At 37.5% G+C, this 27,812-nt stretch overlaps 1 protein-coding gene across 2 annotated transcripts in view; it reads right to left on the reverse strand.

Annotated features, from left to right (window-relative positions):
* The window catches only part of ARHGEF3 (Rho guanine nucleotide exchange factor 3), a 111,297-nt gene that overhangs the window by 31,717 nt on the left and 51,768 nt on the right, over window positions 1–27,812 (reverse strand). For both annotated transcript variants that reach the window (XM_027728334.2, XM_027728338.2), the window contains one exon: window positions 23,223–23,285. In XM_027728334.2, coding sequence (XP_027584135.1) covers window positions 23,223–23,285 — 63 coding nt within the window. The remainder of the gene's footprint in view (window positions 1–23,222; window positions 23,286–27,812) is intronic.

Below are 27,812 nucleotides of genomic sequence, written 5' to 3' on the forward strand. Positions count from 1 at the left end.
ATTATCAACAGGGTGGTCCCTGCTGAGGGAATGCGCTGGGTGGGGTGAGGTTGGCTAAGATGACCCTCCAGCAGTCACACTTAGAAGTTGGTTGAGGTTTTCTAAGTCCACAGCCCTGGGGAGAGCAGAAAAGAGGAGGTGGAAAGGATTGGACTGATTTATCAATGTGGATTTTAAACAGCTGCCCAAATTCTGTGGAGGGTGAAATGATCACCCAAAGTGATCTCTCCTGAACTTTTCATTGAAAGGCATTCTAGGGAGAGGCAATTACTGGAACCACTTGTATGATGTTTAAATGAGATTAAATGTAATTAAAATAATTTTGTTTAAGTTACAGGCAGTGTGGGAGAAGGAGTTTCTCTCCAGAGCACTCCTGCTGACTGGAAAATTAAGTAACAAATTTCTTTATGAGAAATCATTGGCCCTAATGCAAAATGTTTACCAAGACATCACAGTAGTGGTCTATTTTTTGTTTTGATTAAATCTTATTATAATAACATTTATATTACATGAGCAACTCCACAATATTTATCCTCAGAGCGGATAGCATTTTGTAATTTTTTTCCTGTATACTTAGATATAAGCAAGAAGAAAATTCTATTATATTCAAAAGTATCAGGAATTTCTGCTGGCTCTATAACTGGTCTCACACATAATACAGGCAAAATGCCACTTATTTTGCTCTTTCAACCATCCCTTCCAACTGCAACACGTAAAGCAAAGTTTGGGGTTAATATGGTTTATTAGACCAAATTATATAACTGGGGAAGAAAAAAAAAAATCAAAAAAAATCAAACCAAACCCAATAAACACAAATAAGCAAACAAAACCCCTAAAACAACCAGAACAAACAAACAACAAAAGAAGAGCTTTCGGGTACACAGGTCCTTCTTCAGGTAAGAAATAAAACCAGCAAAAAAAAAAAAATACTTGGGCCTTTTGAGTTTTGTTTTCCTAACCATCTCTTTACCCAACTGTACAAACTTCAAACCTTGTTATACATTTGTGTTCAGTTTGACCCAGTTTACTGCATTTATCTGTTTGTATGATTCTCCCCAGTCCTGAGAAATTATCCAAGTTAATCACATTCTGCCCTTCATTCATATTCTACTTTGGGAAGTGCTGTACTCAAGATACAAATAAAGTCTCCAAGTGCTAACAAAGAATAGGAATTTACAGTATGGCTGATGTGAATTGACAGTTTGCCACTTGTAAAAGTATGAACCTCATTTCCCTCTCTACACAAATTTCTCCTCTTCCCTCTTTTCCTGCTCTTTCACTGGCACTGTACCCTCTCTTTGTGTCCTTCCCTTCCACCTTATGCCAACTCAAGTACTCATCACACAGATAAGTCAGCAGCCCGAAAACACAGAAACACTTCCTTCTGCCAGGTTTCTTGTCTGCTCTTTTTGTGAACTGAACAAGTTACTGTACCATGAGAAAAGCACCAGAACTCACTGAAAATAAATGGTGGAAAAGTACAGGGGTACAAATAAGGACAGGACAGGGAAAAGGCTGATTTTTCTCCTCCTAATAGCTCTAAACTGTTAGCTCAGCTAATTTCATGAACTCATACCCAAAGAATACTGTCATCATTTCATTTTTTTGGATGAACGTTCTGGATCAGAAGCTTTATTTATTTATTTTTAAAAACAAACCCACCTATTAAATTCCATAACAACTGTGCACTGTAACTCATTGTCTAGTCACTTATTTTTGCCAATCTGAATATCTTGCAATTAAGAGAACATCTGTGCTTCTTCAATAAATATTTAGAACACAAACCTTGAGACTGATTTCATGTTCTCCTGAGCATAGAATCATAGAATTGTTTAGTTTGGAAAAGACCTTCAAGATCATCACATCCAACTATTATCTCAGCACTGCCCACCACAACATAAGTCAATACATTAACTGCAAAAGGTATTAAAATAAAAAATCAGCAAATTAAGATCACATAAAATTAAATTTCTGTGCAACACTAGTAGTTTAGAGATAATGTATCTTATGAAAGTCTAATAATTATGGAAAATGAAATAAGAAGCATGAAAATTACCATGGATGTACCCTTTTCTAGACTACAGCCAAGGAGATGCCATGAGTGTTTCTAGACTCCAATTGAGCAACTAAAAACTGTTTGACACAGGTTAGAAGACATCCATGGGAAAGACTGATGAAAGTCAAGCAAAATAGTAAGACTATGAAGTGCTTTATGAACAAAAACAAGAGTCTAATATCTCAGCTAAGTAAAGCAAGCTGAGATGCCTTCTTTCACACTGCAATACTGACTGAGAACCCAGCACAGAACCCTCTGCATTTGGTCCTGAATAGAGATTTTGGGATCACACAATGCCTTACAATCCAAATAATCACAGTGATTATCCAAATTACAATATTCCACTGTCATGGTCCGTTAATATCCTTAGAAATGCTGTTCAATTCTCATATCCTATGACCCACTGAGCAAAAACATCAGACAAAAATGAACACAAAAAAACCTAAATCATCTTTCTGTTACCCACATCCTCCCACTAACAGAGGGGAGGAAAACCACGGTATAACTTCAAAAAGAAGTGTCCTTGCAAAAATTGGTAATGCATCAACAAATGATAGAACTGACCTACTCCCATTACAACTGTATTGCAGATGTACGACCTTAAAGATGATGTGGCATTAAGCAACAATGTGACTAATCCTTAAAAAGACAGCTGAAATGGGATGTGACATCTTCGGACAGACAGCAACAATTTACAATTGGACAGAACTGCTTTGTTCCTATCCCTTTATCAAGAATTAGGGAATTGAAAAACCATTGCCAGGAATATTTTGCTTAGGGTTACAAAAAGTTTTTATTCACAGTTACAAAATAACTATCTTCCCAAGTGTAAATATAATGATGTAAGCCCATATGGTACAAAAGTTACTATAACAAGTTTTAACTGACACAAAAATATAAATAAGAAACTGTTTTCTTGAATACTTTTCTGATTTAAGAAAGCCAGCTATAATTTCTGAAGGCTGTCTCCTGGTCAAGTTGTTACTCACAACCTGCTATCTGGCACTGATGGAATTTATCCTGCTTTTATGTGATCTCCATTATCAAATCTGCAACCACAATCCACCACAACTGTTCCATTTCCCAAGAACTATGAATTTTGGACAGGTCCCTAATGACCACAGTTAACTTAGTTCCCAAAATAGAAGGGAGAGTCAATAGTTCAGAAAGTAATTCCAACCATCACAGAGAAAATATTGGTTATTATTTTAAAAGCTAAGAAACAACTCAAAATTGCATCAGAACATACTTTCTGTGTCTATTAGTCTTGAAAATATAGCAATTGTCTGAACACAAAACCAAGATGTTTTAGCAAGCATTCTGATTTGATTATATAATGGAGATTGGTCTTAAATTACATGGATATCAAATATTGTATCTTCAAATCCCTGCAAAAACATGAACTCTCAAGACCCTAGTGAATAGTGAAGTGTTAACACAAAAGATTATAGAACAACATGAGGAGACTTAAATATCAACCCACAGCCATAAAATGATTTTGTTCTCAGGATGCATGTTAAACAAAGTGTAGCTGGAGCAGGGTGGGATAGAAAAGCCATATACTTCTAATAGCAGGCATTGCTTTCAGAGCCCAAGATGATTAACAACTGTCAAGTTTGTTGTGACCAACATGTAACTTTCAGGGGGGAGAAAAGCACATTGTAGAGGGGGAGAAAAGCACATTGATTTAAAAAAAAAAATCAAGTTAAGAATGAAGGCTGTTATTCTAGACCAGACAGGAACAGGAATGAACAGGTTGAATGGCAGAATGATTCATGGGATTGGGATAAATAATTTATCTATCCTTTCAAAAGCCTTTGTAGCTTCTGTTTGATGCAAAATAGAAGTCATTAGAGCAATGTAAAGAGCAGCATAGAAGGATCAAAGGGATCACCCAGGAAAATGGCTTTTGCAATAACATTTGGCTGTATACATTGCAATAATCAAAATGCAATAGTAGGTAGGATCCTGAAGGAGAGTTTTAGTTTTGTAAACAGAAAAAAACCCCCATAAACTAATGATGACATGCAAATAATTACAAAATTAGACACAGGGTATATAAAAGTCCCTACTTCTCAGGTGAGTTTGATGCCATTCAAGAACACAGCAAAAGAATTTTAGAAGAGATGGCATTGTCAGATTCAATGAATTCTTGTGTCTGAATTTTATGTGCGGCAATATGTCACAAGCAGCAGTTTAGGCAGAGATGCAAATGATCTTGAATTAAAAAAAATTCCTCCCAAAGAATCTTATTTCACTCTTCAGCTCTCAAATCACCAGTGTGATTTGAGGATAGAAGAGAACAAGATCACGTTAACACTTCTTCTAACTAAATTAGCTATAGGTAATGGGCTTTCAAGCACTTTAACAAAGAACCATTTTCTGAAAGAAAAAGCAAAGAAACAGAAAACAAACTTGCAGCCATTCAGAATTGCTGACTTTGGTTTTGGAAGCAAAAATATTCTGTCACCTATAAAAGCTGAAAGAGGAAAAGGGAAGTAAAAGGTGCAACAGGAGTAAAAAAAAACCTTGTTTTCCAGGCTGCAAGATACAGGGCCTTCATTTTGATTTCCAGTAATAATTATCAATTAGGAACATTTCAGTGTCCATATACTTGTCTTATTCTGTATAATTAAACAATGAAAAATACAAGCCAAGTGTGAAACAAGTGGGAGAAAAAGCAAACAGAGGGCAAGCATGTGAATATGTTGCAGTAAAACAGAAGGAAAAATGTTAATCCTTATGTTGTACTTGAAGCACATTGTCTGGTACAGGTGTGCTCAGTGTGCTGCCAGCTCTCCTTGAATTCACAACTCCATTCCTCCCTGAAACAAAACAGAACACGGGAAGAGAGCACAGACTGGATATTCAAGACGACCTAAGGGAGTTGCAATGATAATCCACAAAGACAAATGATAAGTCCTATGAAATGTCCAGCCATTGGACTGATGAATGAAAACTGGAAGGCTGAAAGGACAGCTTCATAAAAGCATAGCTGTACAATAAAGTTTGGAATGCACCTCATATCTGAAACTCAGGTATGTTATTACATACTGTCCTCTGGAATTCAGTGGGTTTGTTTTTGTACAAACATTTAGAGACTACCTGCTTCTGCTCATAATTGCTTCCTCTAGATCTGGTATTTTTATTAAAATAAAGGCTATCTATCCTCCCCAAATGATTGCAGTTTCACCACAAGAATCCATCTATTTGTTAGCTCAGGAAGTGCCATTTGTTTCAGTACGTGCTGTCTGCCAGCAGATGTGCACTGAAACATGGCAGTGCAGGATGTATTAACCACAGCACAGGAATGAGCCAAACAGCTGAAATAAGAAGCTACAAAGACCTTTTTGAACATGAGCAGCCTCCCTGATCTCAATGAAACTCAATCACCAGACTGATGTGACTTGCACGTATGGGAAAGATGCAATAACCAGGCAATAGATCCTATGTAAGGCAGACTCTTATGCCTTGAACTACACTTGTTTTACACTTATTTTACAATTGCTCCTACCCTGCTAGCACTTTCATGTGTTCTGACTTATAAATTTAGATACCCACAGTGTATCTGCAATGGAATTATGACTGAGATATTTCCCCAAGATACAACAGCTCAGGGAGGGAAGGTTGGTTGGTTTGTAGTGTTCAGGTTTGGGTTTTTTTAATCATTGCCTGCCGTCACATTTCAATATCTGCAACATTTGAGCTGCAAAAAACCTCTAAATTAATCAGCTTCTGACCCAACATTTCTGTCAGAACTGCAATATCCCCTCAGCCTTTGTAAGGTGCAATGAAATCAAAAAATCCCATCAGCCCGTTTTTACTTCTCTATCCAGACTATGAAAAAGCAGTTGTGAGTGGAATATTGCCAATTTTCCAAAATAATGTTAACAGAAATAAATCCAATTAACAAATTACTACAAAGGGACATATTCTTTGCAAAAAGAGAAAAGAGGGAAATCTTTAACCCTAATGAATCTGTCCTGATTCCATCTCTGGTGTTTAGAGATGAGCAGCTTTCATTAGGACTTCAAACCTAACTCAGTAGGAAAATGTCACCAAACACCATGCTGAGAAATTACCTCAGAAATACTGTCCAGTCCTTCTCATCCTCTGTCTAATCTTAGAGAAGCATACAGCACAAATCCAGGTTTGCCTTCTGACCATGACATACCCATGAACAGTTATCTCTGTAAGCCCATTTTACTGGTAAGGGGGCTCAAGAGTTGGACATTCTTTGCAAAGAAAAATTACACAGATTTACACTGCTAATCCCTAAACTTTAGGGATTATGGACAACAATATAAGCAAGTTCTGTGCTTACCAATAACTTCAGGCTTGTAATTAGGAATGTTTTCTAAATTTCGTGGGGCCACAAGAAGCATTAAGGTGATCTCAGAGACAGTGCTGTTTGCCATCCATTGTCTCAGGACCACTGTTTTAGACCTCTTTAGTAACTAGTGACAGCTGTGTTTGTGAGGAGACCAACACTTGCAAAGTAAGTGGACAGTTCACATAACACTAAAGAAAATAAGAATAAAATAACAAAATCAAGTAACAGTCAATATCCCCCGTAGTATTCACCAGTGAAAAAAAATGACAAGAATAGTAAAGAAACACTCCAAAGAGGTAACAATTTGCTTACAGTTTTTAAGATTGTTATATGATCATTTTGTTAAATATTTTTCCATATGTGAATAAATTCCAATAGCTAAGACCACAGTTTCTTTTCTACTGTATTCAGTTCTTATAGGGTGAGGATTATGTCTTGTTTGTGAGACGGGGTGGAAGTTTTTAATGATCCTTTTCAGGAAGCATGCATCTGTTTTTCAAACCTGTTCCTTCCTAAACTTGCTAAAGTTGGCCCCGAAAATGTATCAGGAAATAACTGGGGGATGAGGGGGATGGGGGAAAAAACTTTAAAGACACCTTGTCTTAATTAAATCTCAAAGTGTTACTTCTTCCTGTTCAACTGAGTCACGCACGGCTTTAGCTGTCACACCTGATGGGGGAAGGGAGGTGTCAGCATAGAGAAAAGGTTCATATTTCAGCTGCCTCCTGTAATTGGCAGCCTGGAATTAATTAATGAAGTGGAGCCAGCACACACTTGAATGCAGCACACAATTAGGCATGGCAAGCAGTATCCAAAAACACTGCTGCTTTCTTTAATACTCTTTTATTGCTACAAAATGTGGAGAGGTAAAACAGTAAAGCCGAGTTTGCCAACTAGCAAAGACATGCGGGTGCCTCCAGCAGTCACTGTTGCCATCTGGTCCCTCAGTCCGATGCCCAGCCATTACCTGAACAAACAGCTACAGTAAGAGCAGTTACCAGCTAATAAGCAACAGCCTTTGTCATTTTTAGTGTTTTCAGTCTTAGAATTATTTTAAATATTTTGTCTAAAGCCATATGATTCCTGTGGCTGTTACAAGCAGTCTCAGCTGGAACCTCTCAGTACACTGAATCAGCATTTCAACCACTAATTCAGCTGGAAAGCCAAGGTCAGGAATGCATCAACTCTCTGGATTCATCGACTCATGACAGGAATGTCATTTCTGTAACCTTTCTTCTTGATCAGCTCTTAGTGCTCAGCACAAGCCACCTTCCCATAGATGAGTCCAGATATTTATCTTCTGTATTTTAAAGAGCAGTCTTTGGAGAAGTATAGACTAAAAAAATACCCAGCTATTTTTGGAGCACTTCCTTCCATTTATTTTATTGTGAAGTAACAGCAGATCTTACAAGAATATTTCTAGCATTGGGTTCTGCTTGAACTGCCCTGACAGAGTATTTGCAGAGCAGAAACTGATTCCTACACACGTGATGTATATTAACAAATCAGCACAAATTACTTTTGTAAATTTACAGCTATATCACATGAATAGCTCCCAGAACCTAAGAGTGCCAGTGACTGCTGCTCACGGTGGAACTTGCACCTCTTTGCAGCTTCAGAGTTGCTGTTGATCAGTTTGGCTACAGATGCAGATTCAGTTCTGCTATATATAAGTGTCAATTCAAATACTTATCAATAATAATTCTATTAAGGAGAAAGAAACCATTGAAGTAGTTTTCAGGTGATGCCACTCCAAAATCACAAGTGCAAACTTGGCTAGCTCCAACGGTTTCCATATCAGGAAATGACAGTAACCTGAGAACAATAAAGGGTTCCTTCATTAGCTGTGCTAATCCCCAAGGAAAAGACCTACTTTTTCCATATAGCAGCTTCCACATGGAAGAGCTATAACACTTTAGCTTTTCTGCCAATCCTTTAACAGACAAAAGCTGTTAATGTTGCCATTAATGACTTGTTCCTACTTCCATTTCCTATTTCTTTACCCAATGGGAAATTTAAACTCACTTCTTTTGAGTTACTTTTAAGCAGTAGGAACTGATGCAAGGCAGAATAAAATTTATCCTAGCTTCCAGCTTCGTTAGCAGTGTAGCTGTACCTACATATACACCACAGCAACTGTTTTATACAGGTTTTATCAATCCTTCCTCTCTCACTTGCATAGAGGTTTGCATTTTGGAATGACCTCACACATCAGGTTAAAAGAAAAAAAAATGCTAACTGCTTCTGAATGCACCAATTCTTTGCTTCTCAGAGGAAACTAGAAGATGAAAGCTTTACCAGTAAATCCATCCAGTACTTGTATATTTAAAACTTTGTGATCTGTTTAATGTTAAGAACTGCTTTTTCAGATGTCCTACTCCCTATCTCTCATTTGTAGAGGGTTTTTTAGCACACTTAAAACAGTGAACACCGCAAAGAGGAAGTTCTTTTAAAGAGCACTAAGAAGTGACAAATGTGAGAAAATATATCCAGCAAGAGATACATCATTGCTTAACTAATAGGTGAAAAATTATTAATATGTTGATACTATTTATGTTTTCTCATAATGTAAATAAAGATGATTAAAAGACAGATGACAACAGTAAAAAAAATCACAGTATAGCTGTATTATTGCTACTAAAGAAATTCTTTCAGAAACAATATTGAATGGAAAGGAACGTTCATTCTTCCTATCCCCAGACACAGGTAAAAAAGGTCTCCCAGCCAGGATGCCACAGAGAAAATTATTTTTCCTGAGGCAAACCATCTTAACTTCCTGAGGAGTTAAGTAAAAGCTGCCAGTTATGCATCTAATCCATGACCCAAGATACAGTTTTAAAAAAATCACTGAATTAAAAAACCAAGGTTAGAGGAATGATGAATGACAATGGCAACAAATGGGGACCAAAGGTCTCTTTGACCAATTAGTGTATTTGGAACTTCTTTCACAGCTACACATCCTACATCAAAAGACTGTCTCAACCACAGCAGGTCCTGAAACTCTGCAACCAGAGCAAGCTCAATTCCAATTACTTAATAAATACCAGAATAGTAGTTTCCATTTCAATAACATTTCCCCTCTTCCTTTACATTTGATGAATAAATTTTCTTAGTATCACTAAGGAAAAATAAGCTCATCAGCATTTTACAAGCAGTGAAAACAAGCCACAGAGTGGGTGATACATGAAGTTCATGAGAGATATGTGTCATAACCACAAATAGTCTTGTAAGTTCAGGCAGCCCCAAACTCAGCCTGCACATCACTCCTTTGGCCAGCTCCACACAGACATGGACAGCAAGCTCATTATCTATAAACTGTTACAAATTTCATGTGAGCAGAAAAGGGCATAAAAAGCTGCTTATTCTGGCAAGAGGTTCTAGTTTAAAAACATAAATGTCTTCAAACATGAAAATGCACGAGCTCCTTGAATTCAGAGCAGATTTCACACAGCGCGCAGGAAGTCACTGTGCTATTCTAAGAAGTGATGGTACAAAAGAAAAAAAAAAGTCACAAAAGAAGCACAACTCAAATGCTTCAGCTGTAAGCAAGAAACACCACAATATGAAACAACAAACCTCCCAGAAATAACACAATGCATGCAATAAATGACATAATGTAAACAACTTATTCTAATACAACAATGCTCTGACAACTCTTTATGCCTCAAAGTTGACTCATTTGGCTTAATTAGGAAGCAACTACGGAGCTTTCATAAAAGAGGTAACAAAAACTTCATCCAACTACTCTGTACTACCTATAAATACTTTCAGAACTTTAATTAGTTATTAATTAGTAAATAGTACAACAAACACTAATGCAAACTTTTAAAGAAGCTTCTGCTCTCATGAAAAATTTCATGAGAAATTCAGTCACAGAGTTTATCCCTTGTGAAGTCTCATCCTGTTTACATCCCATCATGTGCACATCACTGACCACCTTTAGATCCAACAACAGACACATATTAGAGAAAAACATCTGATTTAGATGCTGACAAATCTGATACAAAGACATCTACAAGTAATAAATAGGAATATATACCTATTAAAACTTGCAACTTGTCTTTGTTAATATTTTCACACAATCAGGGTTCCTGTTATTATTAACAGGAAGGGTTAGGGGGTTCATAACCATTCCTGAAATCAGCATTTTCTGGAAGAAATTTCATTAACTTCACAGGAAGTAGAAATTTACTGCCAGCTTATCCCCCTCCAGCTAAGGGTTTGTATTTGTTTTGTTCATTGTTGGGCTTCTGGAAGTGTGCAATTAGTTTCAGTTGCCTTCAAAGCTCTTCACAAATGTTCACAGAAGAGTAGCAGCTATGAAAAGAACAGCAAACTTCTTTACCAAGGCTGTATATTTAAGCCTCAACTATCCTACATGTAATTCAAAACTACAATCAGGTCAACGAGATCTCTTGAAATATGGAGTATTCAAAAAAGGCCAAATAACACAAAACAAGTTTTTAACATTTCGCTGAAGAACTAACAAATAACACAGAAAAGCAAAATCACAGAAATAGAACTTTGGGCTTAAACAGTCAAATTGTTATTCCAGTAGAGCTCTGGATACTCTGTAATTATCAGGGCACCCACTTAGCCTACAGCACATCAGCAGGAACACCTTCTTGTTTTATGTAATATGAATTCTTAAAAGCTTTAATAATCAGTTATTTATCCATGTAATTGTAAAACTAAACCATTATAAATTGGAAATTTATTTCAGTAATATGCAGCTGGTACAGAATAAACTTAACATTCACAACACCACCATAATGCCTTATTCTACTTTTTCAAGTGGGTAGGTCACTTATGCTGTACTGTGCCACATCAGGTTCATACTAAAACCAAGTTTGTTCTAAACAGAAGGATGACAAATTTACATTTCTTCACAAACATAATTCAGTATAGTAATGTAATTTGGAAGGGAAAAATCTCAAATTATAACAGTTTTCAGAGGAAACACACAAAAATTCATAAAGTATTTTTAATCAATATGCTAAAGAAAAACCAGACTAGTGGCCTATTGCCATCTTCTGAATTACATTGTTAGAAAATCAAATCAAAAGTCAATTACATTCTCACAGTGAGGTAAAAAATCGAGTAGAACCATTCAGCACACAGCAACAGATATTTAAATGTATTAAGTTACCTACAGTTGTTTGGAAATTAAATGCCTCAGCAACTTTGATAGTTCTGTGCAGATTTATGCATCCATCACTACCTAAGCACCTTTAGGAAAAGCAGGCATACAATTCTAAGTAGTGCAGCTGAACTGCTGGCATTCCAGGAAGGAGAGCTTTAAACAGATTGCAGTTCAGTTTCCAATTCTATCAAGTGTTCACTAAAGAAGCCAGATTACTGAGATAAATCAAGAGAATCCCTCCTCCATGAAGGGATTAAGCTCTTAGGGGCAAACAAAATTCAAAGGGCAACCTCTAACACCAGTGCAAAGCAAATACATGCAGCTTAAATAATATATTCTACGTACAAAAATAGCAGATGAAAGTCTGAACATTTCTTAAGAGAAAGTCAAAGCCTTCCAGTAGTGGTTTTCTTAAGAACAGTGATAAAAAATAGTCCAGTCCTCAAAATAAACTTGAAAATTCTCAGTCTAATCCTAAAATCTAATATTTGTAAGGCAGACCTGTGGGGTCCTGTAATGTCAGGTGCATTATAGGCCCACTGCCTGTAGGTCTAAAGTGACAAAATAGTCTTGCTCAGCCTCCTGTATGTTAGTGGGTATAGCTTAACCACCAAACTTACTGCTCTGCAAGTTTTAATTCTCTTTTTTCTGCATTTTCATTCATCAGTAGAGCTGACACACTAATATCCTGTTGAGAAACATGTTCACACACTTGTAAAAAATAACAATTTTTTTTTCTTTCATAAAATGCTCTTAGAGCACTTCCAAACACATGCTGAGCTTCTATTTGCTTTCCCCTCCTTGCTGCTTTCCCCACCATGGCATAGGGAACAAGGCAGTGAGTCAGCAGCTGTGAGCAGATACCCTTCAGATGTCCCGATTACAGAGCTACAGTGGTGATGGAATGGTAGAAATAATAATAATAAAAACACTTCCCTAAGAGATAAGAGGACCTAAGAGCTACCAAATCAATTGAGAAATTGCTGCTATGCAGAGATAATTTTCTAAGATTATCATGGCATTGTAAGATTAGCCCAGAGAAAACCAGTGAAACTTTTCTGTAAAACCGTGTTACACTTCTCTGTGTAACACTTCACCTGCTTATGCCTTCCTGCACTGCTCTGCAGGGAGTGGCCTTGGGACGTCCCCCTTCCAGCTGCAGCCATGGGCAATGGCAGAGCAGAACACTGCCCCAGGAATTCTGGCACTTTGGTCACACAGCAGCTTAGGAAAACAAACACGCATCATTACTTGCATTTTTCAGACAAGAATCTGATCGGGACAGAAGTCTGATGGTTCACTGAAGGTTACACAGAAAACTTAAGGCTCAAGGTGGAATAAATACAAGCCAAGTAGACCATGTCACTACAGATATCTGAGTGAAACTCCTTATCTTTTTTTTTAAACTACTTTCACTGGCTAGAATTAGAAAGTACCTACTAAAAATTTTTAACAGCAAGCTTGCCTTTGTTTTCCTTGTTCCTAATTTCTTGCTCAAGAAGTTATTCGATAATAATTTTCCTACAAAGATGTGGCTTGTTTTAAAAAATACAAAGTCTGGTATAAGAGGTTTCTTCAGAAGATATCTTATTTAATGAAAATCAGATCAACATGCTGATAAAATTACTTTAACTTTGCATTTGCTGAAACAAATAGCAGCTCCTCTGATCTACCTAAGCAAAAGGCATCACCTGCAATAAGTGGTTATCAATAGTTCTGGCTACAGTGAAAAGTGTAGTATAGAATCCCCTTCCCATACCTGTCCAGTGGATTTTATGGTCTTACATTGATCTGAACGCTCATGTATGGACTAAGGCAATGTCCTAAACTGGTTTGTGACTAGAAAAACCTTGCTACCAATAGACACAGACTGGATTGCCTGCAGAAACAGCAGAGGCTTCTAAAAAAACCTTGCAAAACTACCTGTAATGAATAACTTCGTTATCATTTAATTCAACCACCGAGAGAGATGGATGGGACAAGGCCCTCACAAGGCCTATCTTAATGCTCTGATGTACAGAGGCATCCTGGTGCCTCTACATACAAACCTGATTTCCTGTTATGGCTGGTCACTTCTAGAAGTATAGCCAAAATGTAGCTGGCATTGTAGAAATTTATGGACTTAAATATACAGCCATGCTAATTCAATGAAATCCTGACTTGGCTTCCACTTGAGATTTCAGTAAGCACTGGACTATGTCCAACCCTCCCAGCAGTTATTGTTTGAGGATGAATGGGCCATCCTTTCCCTCTTTAATGGAATAAAGATAAGTAAACGGTTTCAACCAAAAGTTTAACATAACTTGGAAAAACTCAACTCTGTGAGTCAAGGCCACACTCAGCACACTGCTTCATGGAGCCTTCATTTTTCTTAGAAGTTATGTCTGCACAGTCCATATTATAGACTCAGTATAAAATACAGTTACCAATAATGATGTATAAAACTCAATTTTAGAAAATTTATTGGCTTATACAATATTCATCACTATAGAACTAATACCAGTTTTTATTTTGACCTCTAAATAAACCAAATTACAGTAACTCATTACTTGACACAATTTAATTATGAAAATCTCCTCTGCAAATCTTCATCAAACCAATCAGCACACACAGTGCTTAATGGCTATCCAGCCTCATAGCTGTCAATAACATCTGGCTCACTTCAGTTATTTCAACGAGACTATTAGACCACTTCAAAGTCAGCCAAACAAAGAGGTTTACATAATTTGGTGAAGGAAACCCCTTAAGGTCTTCCCTTATACCCTACAGGTTTCAGTAGCTCTCCGCATCGCACATTGACCTCCTGTGGAGCAGGACCAGGCAAAGGTTCAGCTGGATCAGTTCTGCCATTCCTGGCTGTGCCCAGCGGCACTGGAACCACAGACACTGCAGGACTGGGAGAGGAGTGGCTGGAGAGCAGCACAAAGCTGCACAAAGCAGCAGCAGCACAGCAGGAGCCGGCAGAGGAGGGCAAACCCCATCCTGGGGTGCATCAAACAGCCTCACACAGAGGTGGGAGGTGATTATCATCCACAGAGGTGATTATCCTGCTGTATTCAGCACTGGTGCAGCCTCACCTGGATACTGTGAGCGGTTCTGGGCCCCACAGTTTAAGAAGGATGTTCAGGTGCTTGAATGTGTCAAAAGCTGATGAAAAGGGTGGAAAGAATGTCCCGTGAGAAGCAGCTGAGGATTTTAGGCTTGTCTAGTTTGGAGAAGATGAGGCTTAGAGGCAACCTCATCACTCTCTGCAGTTTCCTGAGGAGGGGAAGCAGGGAGGGAGGTGCTGATCTCTTTTTCTTTGAGGTTCAGGGATAGGATGACTGGGAATAGCTCAAAGCTGTGCCAGGGGTGATTTAGACTGGACATTAAGAGGCATTTCTTTATGGAGAGGGTGGTCAAACACCAGAACAGGCTTCCTAGAGAGGTGGTCAATGCCCAACCCTGTCAAGAGGTGTTTGGACAATGCCCTTAACATGTGCTAACTTTTGGTCAGTCCTGAAGTGGTCAGGCAGTGGGACGAGATGGTCGTTGTAGTCCCTTCCAACTGAAATAGTCTCATCTGCTCCAATCAAAAGGATATCCATGCCAAGAAGCTGAAGGAGAGGAGAAAAAGAACTAGACAAGGGAGTGCTAGAAAAGGGTTCAAAAAGTCCTGCAGCTGTACCAGGAGCTCAGAAGCAGACCAGTCCATGCGTTCTTGCACAAGGCACACATGTCCCAACTACCTGCACCTGTATTTTTCTTTCAGACTCTTCTGTAGTATCTTCCCTTTGCTGCAAAACACATTTCATAGGAGCATCAAGGCAAGATACAGGGCAAGCTGATCTCCTTTACATGTTCTTGTTAAAACAAGATCTAAATCTCGGAAGTATACAGGAAATCCAGATAACTAGCTCAGAGCTATGGATCCTGCCACCAAAGCACCAAACAAATACAAACACTGATAGATCTCTGTGTGTTAGTGCAGACATTAGCAACTCCTGTTTCCCTGAAGAAAAAATACAATTTGCAGATGTGATTTATACCTTCTATATAAACTCCATATACATGATGTCTGAAAGTCTCTCTGCCCCTCTCTCCCTTCATTTTGTCTGAAGATACTTTGCCTATGTTAAACCTACTGCTGGAACAGCAACAGCTTCAGAAATTCTGCCAGAACACAGGGCTCATTCTGGTCATGCTTTTATTTCATTACAAAGAATATATAATTTCTTTAACATGGTATTCAGAAGGACCAGTATTTTTCTTTTTCAATTAGTTGATAATTTTTTTAACATGCTGGCATAAATGAATATTAAGTTTGTAAATATATATGTACATTATTATTATTATAAACATTGCTTATTCATGTACACCATTATTTTTCTATAAAACATAACTTCAGAGACTCACTGGCAACAATATTTGTTTTCCTAAAGCTTTATTAGTTTACCAAAGACAAGATGACTGTAGCCTGTCCTCCTAAACCATATTATCCTTCTCTGACTCCAATTTTTCAGTCCTTTTTCAGTTACAGATCTGACTTAAATAACAGGTATTCTCAGATATTCTTTCTTTTTTGTTTGTAAACAGACCTTGTTTTATATGAAATACATAGCACATTAGAACTACTAAGACAATCTGAACACTGTACAGGAAGAAGAAAAAAACCCACTTTTGGAACCCTAACACAGACAGGATCACTTAATAGTCTTGCAAACGGGCAGAGTTGAACTGAATTTGTCATATTTGTTGATTAGTCAAAGTATGTTTTCTTCCATGTCCGATTTCTGAAAAGAAGAAAGTAATAAAAGGGAACAATTTCCCTGAGGTCAGTGGATTCTCTGCACTGTAGGAAAGGATGTTGTATCAAATTATGTCTTGGACACGAGTTTAAAAAGGAGCAGACAAATAGATGCCGGTGAGTCACAGTAAGATATTGTTATACTCTGAGCTAAACTGTAAAAAAACAGTCCAGCATGACCAGCAGTTTATACATTTTTCCAATAGAGCACTTGTAGGCCTTGTTTAATGAGAAATAGCAAGAGAATAACAAAACAGAGCATGATAACAAAACAGATACATGACATTACTCCAAATAATACCAACAGCAGACAGTGCATAGTCTGTGACAATCATATGATGGATTAATAATGGATTAAGAACTGCATAATGAAGTCTGAGTCCAGATGGAGCACTGACCACCCATGCAATACAGTGATATTAGAAGTCATGAATAATTCAGATATATTGTATACATCTTACTGGGCAAGCTGAAGGCCTTTTATACTATGAACACACAACAGACTACAGTTTATAGAAATAAAAGGACCCAGATACAATATATATTTTAATTATCTCAACTCTGATAAGCTGATGTAGAAGTAATCCTCTCTAAGCTTATAAAGCTAGCTCGCCCTACCTTAGCAAACAAATATTATTAAGTTTATAATTAAGTTTAATTAGGTCAAATAATGTTTCAGTTATATTGACTCTCAAATACATAAGAAACGATCACTTCACCCTAAAAGCAATCAAAATTAATGAACTCTGATCTAGTGTATGCAAATGTAGTTTAAGTCCAGGTAACTTTTTGTTTGTATTTTATACTGGGATGTACTTTATTAACTTGCAAGTTGACAGATGAGCCGTAGGACTTCTCCAGTTCACTCATTAATAAGTGACCATTTGGAAGAGCTTTATTTTCAGTAAAGATAACTGTTCTACATAACCAAAATAAATAAATCTTCTGAAATTTTATCTTCTTTATGGAAGTGTTTTATATGTCTAGTTCATCATGTATTTGTTGTATGTTCCTTCTCCTCAATATAACATGAAAATAATAGCAACTTCCATGGGTTTACAACAAATTTGCATACAACCAACTGCAGAGGAGAACTGCACACCATAGCCCTGATTCTTTTTCTGAACAGAATTTTGCTCAAGTAAGTATAATTTTATTCTGAAAAGTCCAAGTTTTGTATTAGGTTTTACCAGCATTTTCTCTGAATACCTCTGGAGTTACTTATGATTTTATAAGGTTCAGACTTATGAAGCACATGGTATCATCACCATTACAAGATTTCAACTATTTTGCAGTTACCCCTTTTGCAATAGCCACTAAAAAAACATTGCTTTTAACTACCTGCTGAGAGCTCTATGGCCTAATCTCCATATCCCAGTGTCCATCACCACTTTGCTCAGTGTGATAGATTAACTATATTTAATAGTTATGGAATATATCTATAGAACTGGCTCCCTGTCCCTGACTGAGGAGCACCACACCAGGCTCACATGAAGGTTACACAGATTGAAGACCCACATTTCAAAGCCTGGGTATGAGGAAAGAACAAAACTCATAGCAGCAACAGGGAGCAAAAGCACAGACAGAAATAATCCAGAAGCTGCTCAGAATTTAACTAAGGAGAGACAGTGTCTGCAACAAGGAGAAACAGAGTAGAGCTCATGGAGGGTGTTTTAAGTACAAGGAAAGTACTTAGCCCTCTGTGATCTTTCAAGCTGTCTCAGTTTCTCTGTCCCAGTTCCCCAAGCTTTACAGGGATATCTAGAAAATCTCAAGTGTGTCTAAGCCATGTTAATTATATAATATCTGTAAATCAATATGCATATGGAAACTCAGCACATGTCATTTTAAGAGCACAAGCATGAAACACGCCACTGGCTGAGTTTAATTGTATAGACTGAAGTCTCTTAACTGAATTAATGCAACATGAGGCCAACGTGAACAAAGCCATATCAGAAAAGATGCACATTTTCCCTCTAAATACAAACTTCTGACCGCAGTGGCCTTGTAGGTTCTCGCACTCAGCCCTCACAGTCTGCTGATCACATCTGCCACAAGTTATCACAAACTATTTGACATTGAGGGGATTTGCAAATCCACTTCTTTAAACTGGCAATAAAATGAGCCAAGAGCAACCAGTCAGTTTAATAAGCGAGTTTATCAACTCCTGAAGCATCAAAACAGTCCAGATCACTAAACAAATACAAAGATCATTTAACATGCTTAGGCTACCAGTCCTTGTCCTGACTCAGCAAAGCTCCAACCAGCATTTCCTGTGAAAGGAAATTCTGTCTGTGTGACTGATTCCCATGGAAAAGACAGGTGTGCCTAGCAATGGTCTGTCAGAGAAAAAAATTTAAACCCCATTTTTATAAAAAGATTGTAGACAGATGATGATGTAAATTGGCAGGAGACCCATGCTTTCCAAGCTATGAAGTAATCCAGTCATTAAATAGTTAATACCCTCTTCCTTTGCTATCCCTCACCCTCTCCTGGACAAAGGTGGCCAACAGATACATTTACACAAATTGGAAACTTCAGACAGTAAGACAGCTCGATCTTTCCATTGCCAAGTACAAAAAAGAGGCATAGCCCTGAGGTGATGCAGTGACTGCAGCACATGCTTTTTACATCAGCAGCTAAAGGAGCTGGAAGAACCAACCAGCATCATTCACCTAATCATGGAAACTAGACAGTGTGTTGCATACAAAAGCCTGACACACTTATTTGTTATATACATATGCTATTTAATAAAAAGCAACCAATTTTATTGCACAGCCTGAGAGATTTATTGTCTGTAAAAATTTAATGATATATAATTATCCCAGTTAGAATCTAAATTTGTAATAGGGAACACATGCATTCAAATTTTTATATTCTTAGCCACTGCTCTGGAAAATAAATGCTTTCATTGAAGATATGCATATAAACAATTTGGTACATCTTTTCAAGGACTTGAGAGTTACTAGACAAAGGAACCTGAACACTTAGTTATTTACATCATACTCCAATTAAGCCTAGAGCCCTCATTAAGTCAGTTCAAGACTGTCATTGCTTGGAAGAAAAGGAGGTGTGTATTGGGCTAATGCAAGTCTTCTTAGAATGGCCATGACAGGCTAAGGATGGGTCTCAGGCCAGCACCATTTCTCAGCAATAGTAAGAGAGAGCTGTCCAGGGCAGGGTGTGAAAGCAGAGTAAACACCTAGTGATACACATGTACTTCCCTCTCCCAGACTCAGAAGAATGCAAGTTCAAGGGTTTCTCCAGATGGATGCCTTCACTCACTCTAATAGATCTTGACGGGTTTTTCTTCCATGAATTTGCCCAATTTGCTTTTTGAACTCCTGCAAAACCTCTGGTATCCAGAACACCCTGTGCCAGAATTGTGCCACCACATGCTAGGTGAAGAGACATCCCTTTTAGTTTGGTTGGTTGGTTGGAACCTACAAACAGTTTTATTTTGTGCCCTTAATCACAAGAGGATAAATAACCTTACATTGATAATCACCCACCATTTTTTTTCCCAGTATATTTGATTTCGGTTTATATAAGTTTCAGTATATTTTATTGTTTTCTGTATGGAAACTGTTCCAAACTTTTGATTATTTTAGATACTTCTCATCAACATCCCCCTCCTCCTTAAACCAGCCCCACTCCCCACCCCTGTTCCTGGGCATAAGTTATTTGGTATATGAAGAATGGAGAGCAAGGCAGAAGGGAGAGGCAGATTTGCATAACACCACCACAGTTGGTTTCTGTGAGTATGAACCGATTCTTTTTTGAAATTTGCCTTCACAAACATGAGAACAAAAGACAACCAAATCTCTGCTCTGTAACAAAATCTCTAATTGCTTAGAATGTCAACTATCAAATGTCAATCAAAACCCAAGTCAACAAGAGACACGTCTCTCCCCAGTATAAACAGCATTTAAGCACAAGCAGAGAATAAAATGCCTCTGCAGGTGAGTATTCAGCCATGGACTGCTGGATTCCCACAGTCCCTTTTGTGCTACAACATTCCACAGTGTAGCTAAAAGACCCTCCAGTATTTTCTAATGACACGAGGCAATCAGTATTTAATCTAGATGCATGCTCAGCACTGCCTTTATCGTTATCCATCAGCAAAATATGATGTGAAAGGAAAAACAAATGTTTATTTGCCATGTCCAGGAGGGTCACAAAGGTGGTAGCCCTCCTTTACCAGGGAGATTATAATCTAATTGGCAGGAACACAAGTCATGAGAAAATGGGTTATTCTTCCTGCCCAACTTGTTTTAATGTCAACAGCACCAGGTTTTGATGGGCACACTTGACCTATCACCTAGAGCTAAAAAACCTGAGGGTGTTGTTCTCAAGTCACATGCCAGGCTCATTTTCTAAGCCAAAGGCACCTTCCCTCTCCAAATCACCGTGACAGTTCAAGCCTTCTGTCACAGCCAGAGGCAAAGCAGCCTTAACAGCAGTTCTTGTCAGTGATGAGGGACAGCATCTATCACGTGCTAAACAAGAAACTGTAGTATTATAATGTGGAAGAGTTCAGGGCAAAGTAAGTTCTAAAGACACAAGAGCCAGTACAGTCTGTGGCCATACACCATAAGATAATCAGCACTTCCTGGTATCAGAAAAAAGGGGTGACACCTCAAGCAAAAAACATAAACCAACTGGTATTTATGTAAATTGTACATTTAAACAAACTGATCATTCTTCAAGATACACTGCATACCCATTATATCCTCATGGGATATTCCCCACCCTGTTGACCTGAGTGATTCTGAAGCCCCATAAGGAAAGATTCAAACTTCACCCGTTCCTTTCTCGCCCCTTCTCTCCCCACTGTTTTCTAAGAATAAATGCATTTAAATTTAAGTAGTGAAATTCTGCATTGAAGACAGTGGGAACAGTTTTCTTACCAGTCCTCCACACCTTTGTTTGACAAGATCCTTCTTTAGTAGGATTTACAAATCTTGTAATGAAAATCCAAATTCAGTAGTTTTATGTCATTGTCTCAGAGATCAGTTCAGAAACATTCAGTTCATAGTTTTATCTTTTCTCTGATTCATGTTTCTGTTCACTTGTCTTGCCAATAATGGTTATGCAGAAAAGCAGTATCAAGGAAATAACATTTTATAAATTTTAAGTAGTATTTTATAACCAGAAATGAAGGACATTGTTATTGCCATATCTATTGCTTATCAGTAACTCACGAGCCTCACTTTGCTCAGTGCTTTCTGCCTATATTTCTGTGGGCCAAATTCAGAGGTAAATCACCCTCTTCTGATATTAACAGAAATTGTACCTTTCAAACAGTATTTACATCTTTAGCTACTGGTCAAAACAGAACTATATTCATCCGAGTAATTTTACAGCAGGATAACAGCTTCTGCACAAGAGAGTTTGACATAACTGTCTTAATTATAGAAGAATAAAATACACACTCTTTACAGAAACATAAAAATCGTTAAACCCAGCATTTTCCATCCCAGATCAGAGTAATGCATCTAACAAGCTATCAATTAGTCCATAATAATAATAAATAGTCAACAATTTTGAATTTTCCCTGAAGAATAACAATTCCTTTAAAACTCCTTTAAAGGAAACACAATTCCTTTGAAGTTGGGCCCAATGTAAGGTCTAATGGGATTAACTAACATTAAAGTATTAGCTCACAGACAAGGTCAGGCTACTGTGGGTTTATGATTTCCAGAATGGTGCTGGATTCTACCCAGCTCACTTGAAGTGCCTGCAAGAGCTTGCATTTGTCTGCAGCCATCCAGGCAGGTGAGCCCTTCAATGTAATTGCTTCTTCAAAGAACACATCTACTTCAAACCAAAATGAAAATTTGACCACTAAAGAAACCACAGCACTAGCTTTGACACCTGCTAATAAATAAAACTGTTAAAACAAGCAGTGTTTATTCTCTGTTTTTTAGAACTTAACTTTTTCTGTCTGTACTACATGAGAGGCTACAGAGAGGGAAAACTGGTTCAACAGCTGACTGTAAACAAAGCACTGAAAATACTGATGAAAACACTGAACAGAAGGAATGGTACATTTTCCTACCTCTATTTTAGTTCCATGGATTTTAAATAACTGCCAGTGTACCTTTATGTATAACTTTACATGAAAACCAACACACATTGCAGTTTACTGCATAATTACCCTCATTAAAACTTGGATTCAACATCCACTATAATCAACAGGAAGAGTTTCGTCCTTTTAGCTTACTTTTAAAAAGAAGGTAAAAATGACTATAGTGTCACTGTAGTCATTCTTTTAAGTTATAAAACAAGTCAATATTTCACCTTTACTTACAGAAACAACTAAAAAATTCACAAATCAGAATATTTGTACTGAAAAGTATACACATTATAAATTGTGTGGTTTTTATAAAACGTGTTTTCTGGTGTTGCCTTCGCATCTGAAGCGGGTGATAGGGTGGCAGAGCTGGATGTGATGTGCACATCCCTTCAGCAGTCACACACAGAGCTCTTACAATCTTATCATCACACGACACAGTTTCACAACAGCAGCATTAACCACCACTGGCAACTGAGATAAAATTTCTCATACACCCATGCAAATGCATAAAAGGTTTGGATTTAAGTCCTGCATTCAAATTTCCCTTTTATCCTGATAATTATTTACTAATAAGAGATTTGCTACTTTACAATAAACTGTCATTATAACTTTTCATTTTTCTTTTAAAAGTATTATCACAGAAAATGAGAGCAGTAATATAGCAAATTCAATTTTTTCATAATAAACAGAACAACTTATTCATGCTATGTATGAAAACAATACAGCTGAGAAGATGAATGGGTTTATTTCAGAGTACCCCTAATAACCATATTTTAGTTTAAGGGGTTGGGAAGGAAAGGCAAAAAAGAAAATGAAATTACTCACACTTGTATCCAGGCTGCAGATACTGATTGTATCTTCATCTTGAGTACTCTGTTTTCGTTTTTTCTATAAAACAAAATGAAAAGAAAAGCTCAGTTTTGATAATGCCAACTACCATTAGCTTGATCCTGAAACAAGTACACATAATGAAGTCATACCCATAAATACAAGTGTATGTATATATAGTTAATTATTTTCTCTCATCATTATTATAATTACCATGTATGTGAGTATAAACTCTATTTTCACAAGTTGAAAAGCTACCTACTAGCACATTAGTAAATTAAATGCTGTTCCTTTTTCTGCTCAGTTTCTTCAGTTAAGAAACTTAGTTCAAATTAAAAGCATAAGTAATTATTCCATGTTGTAAATTGTACTTCAGCACTTGATAGGAACTTCTGTAACTAATGAGACCATCAGGAGGAGAAACTCGTATTTTGTGTTGAAAGGCTAACCTTAAGATTTTCAAAACATATTCAGCAATCAAGTACTATTCCCAAACAATCAATATAGTGAGAATAAAAGGTGAAATGTACTGCAGGAATTACATTAGCATGTATTTGGGTTTCACTATCCATGTCAGTGATTGCATTTCTGCTCTAAATTCAGGTTTTGGTTTTGCAAATGGCACACCCTCCCTTGTGTCATTTCACAGCTTCACCACAAGATTCATATTCATGCCCTTCAAATAAGTATGACATTCCATTTAGCAGACCTCTGCATTTTCCACCAGGTCTAGAAGATTCAGGAAACAAGAGAAGTGACAGAATGCAGGATTCTTATTTATCCAGCTGGGTTGTCTTCCACTGCCAGCCAGAGATAAGCATTCACACATCACAGTTTCCAGTCTACAGGAGTCAAAGATGAGCAATTTAGAGTGCAAAAAACCCCCACACTGATCCATACAGAGCTCCCAGACTGTGAGATGATGCAAGCTCAGCTACCAGGCACAAGTTGCACACGATGCAGATATTTTTTAATTATTAAAAATATATATAGAGAAAAAAACCTGTGTCTCCCCTCCACAGTACCCATGCTCCCAGCTCTTGTGAAGCCTGGAGGTTTTATTCCATCAAGCCAGTGAAACAACTACTGAATTTTCTGGGTCAAGCATAAGGTTTCTGAGAACTGTTTCTCTGATGAACATAGATAAGGAATATTTATCACAAAATCCAGATGTTTTGATTTCATGTTTTTTTTTAAAATTAAACTGTAGGTGTTGAAACCTTTTATATTTACTCACTGGTTTTCAGTGGATCTTTGACTTGTGTAATCATATTTAAATGCAGGAAGTAACTTCTCACAGTTTTTTTTGACAATAATTTCAAAGTCAGTGACAGCTGGGTTTTAACATTGTTATTATCCAGAAACTGGACCATGAGTTCTGTCACCACATCACCCAGTGAGAAATGTTTCATGAAAAGTAATTCTTCACCCTGGGACTAACTGCAATCAAATCCCTTTTACCATTACAGTTCAGATTTTTAGCAACAAGTTAAAGGACTGACTAGAACACAGAAATTTCTGGACCAGACCACACTGAGCAACAAACAGAAATATCTGAAATAATATTGAGTACATTTGCTTACCCTGTATCAGTCTCTTATAAGGTTGGGTTTTTTCCCCCACACGATAAACTAATCTGAATTAGTATTCAAGGGTTTGCCAGTGTGAATTCATTGTGAAAAACACAAAACAAGGATGAAATCTATCAGGTCAGTCCATTGCCCAAAGGGTAGCATTTCCTAAGATCCCAGTGAAGTGTTGCAGACTATTTTTCAAACCTAATTAGACTTCTGTGAACACAAATGCATGCATCCTTTAGTTTTACCCCAAAAAAAAAATATATATATTGATTCTACTGAAGTCTACCCTGAGTTTTTATTTCATAAAAAAGAAATTATTAAACTAAAATGTACCAGCCCTCCCACACAGTGGTCACAAGTTAAATAAAAATGAAGAGTGTTTAGATTTGGGATACAGATTTCTACAAGAGAAGGATAAATTAAAATGGTGCATGGATCTGGTGGACCTGAGTCTATACTAACTGATATACTGCTAGTATACAGATGGACAGGATGCAACTGCATTCACAGCTTGAGTTGGTGTTGCTTTTAGTCTGATATCTTTAGTGATAGAAGTATAAAAATGGTTCTGACCTAAGCCTCAGTCTACAAAATATTGGAAAAAAAAAATAGTTAATTCCAAAATCAGTATAGTAATTAAAAAAAGAGAGAGAAAAAGTAAGTTTGGTGCTTGATTAGAGTATATGCTCCCAATACTCTGCAGGCAGGTCAAATTAGAAAAAAAAAATAAAATTCTCTGCCTAAAATAAATCCTATGCATTTTGAAACTATAACAAATGCTTTCTACAATGGAATAGACTCAATTTCATTGCTAATGGAGTGTAACAAATGACCACACACACAACAAATAGGCAGCTCCTTTGTTAAATAACTGATTAAAAGACTCTTACTGCAGTCACATGGCTACAGATTAACACAGAAGGTGGCATTTCCAACACAGGCCAACTCTAATGAGAGCAGATTGAGACTATAAATTACATAATATGAAATAGAAGCCCACTGGGCAATTAGGATTAAAGTGAACTTGAATGAGGCAGGACAACCCTTTTACTGGAGAGGGCAAGTTACACAACCACTATGTCTGGGCTTCTAATTGCTGCATTCAAACGTGTCCAAAACACAGAGGTATCATGGACAAAGCAGTGTCCATGAGGACAAGCATCCACGGCAAGGCTATTCTGCACAAAATGTAATTAGGAGTAATTAGCATGCTCATATCTTATTTAGAGACCACCTCTGTGGTTATATAACTAAATATCCAAACAGTCACAAGGAACAAACCAGTATCACCTGTGATGTACAGACCAAAAGCAATGAAAAGACAGGGAAAGTCTAAGAAAAGCAATTACATATTAAGTGTGGGACAGCCTGCACAAAGTAGATCTCTTGCTCTACCTCTTACTTCATTGTGCTAATCAAAGGATCACTCCTCACTGTATTTCAAATCTTCTATTTATTGAAAAGTTATACACACACACACACAAATAATCCACCAAACAACACATGTACTGTACTATTCTAAGCTTGCAATATTATACTTCTTAACTTCTCTGTAAGTTTGTCTCAGTGATTAGGCAAGATATGTCATTTCATACAGAAATTGTTAAATATTAACCACTGCAGGCAAGATCAATGTTTTAAATTCTCTGAGAGTTTCAAGGGCTATTACCATCGTATAAGGGGGAGGGGGAACACCATGGCAAAAAAAAAAAAAAAAATCCAATAATTGAGCTACCAGATAAATTTCTTTGCCCATAATAAGTGGATTAGAAGCAAAGATTGCAGTAGATATTGTGCAGGGAGCATGAGGTGCTCATTAAATTAATCCCTGCTCTTTGAGAGGAGCTTTTCCCCAAAGGGAGAAGTCCTGTCTCGTTGCCATAGCACAATGCAGCTGACCTCTGAATCTCCCACGTTCCAGGAAATCACCCCTTAAATGTTGCTCTCCATTTGATGTTTTAAATCACACGGCACATCGAGCAATACAAACTCCACTGCACTGTGATCTCACCACTTTCATGTGTATTCCTTTCCCAAGCCCCTTGAGCACAGTGGAACAGCTCCAGGACAAATCCAGAGGCAGAGGCGGGTGATGGAGCCCTGTGTGTGTCACACCCCCCAGGAAAAGGCAGTGCAGTGTCCTTAGCCCAGCCACATTCACTCACCACCTCCAGAGCTCGTGTTTTCCATGAGAATGCCAACCTGCAGCACTGCATGGGCACACTGACCACAAAATCTGGGATTGCTCCCGTCAGGCTATGAGCAAGGGACAAATGCCACCTGCAGAGTATTGCTTTGTCAGAATTTGTACATACACGAATCAAATAAACTGAAAAACATTATGAAGCTGTTTGACTTGCTGGGAAAAAAGGAAAGTTTGAAACACTTTGATAACTCCACTTTTTTGCACAGTAGTTGGAGATCTTAAGAAAGGGGGACACATCTGCAGGAAAAAAAGTAGCAAGTATATGTTCTGATTAGAAATGTGTCTGTGTTTTCTGAGGGACCACACAGGTGCATTACATGCATCTGAATGGGTACCTCTGAGAAAACTTCTCTTATCACAAGTTTGAATCCTAAAATTTGTGATACTGTTGCCTGAAAGGCTGTGGCTACATCCATAGTTAAAGAGACAGGAGACTTCCTGGTCTTAACATAGCAGGAAAGAGTTGCTTTCCATAATTATCTCACAGGAGATGAGAAGGTAAAATATTCAATTACACATTAAAGCAGTGATTTAATTAAAGGAATTAAAGCAATAAGACATTGTTATAGGAAGGCTGGATTAACATCCTCTTCGTCACAGGGTTTTACTTATCAATCCACAGATTTATATTTTACCGACTGGGAAACGAAATGCAAAGATGCACAAAAATAGCCTGACAAAACCCATCCTGTGACAGGGAAGGAAACACTTTTCAGAAGAATTGCTGACTTTTGTTATATTATCCATTCTACATGCTTAGAAATGTGTCTGCACACAGACTGGTATAAAAATAAATAACAG

Source organism: Pipra filicauda, unplaced genomic scaffold (assembly GCF_003945595.2).
Source record: "Pipra filicauda isolate LSUMZ 115617 unplaced genomic scaffold, ASM394559v2 scaffold165_size2600900_pilon, whole genome shotgun sequence".
Classification (NCBI taxonomy): domain Eukaryota; kingdom Metazoa; phylum Chordata; class Aves; order Passeriformes; family Pipridae; genus Pipra; species Pipra filicauda.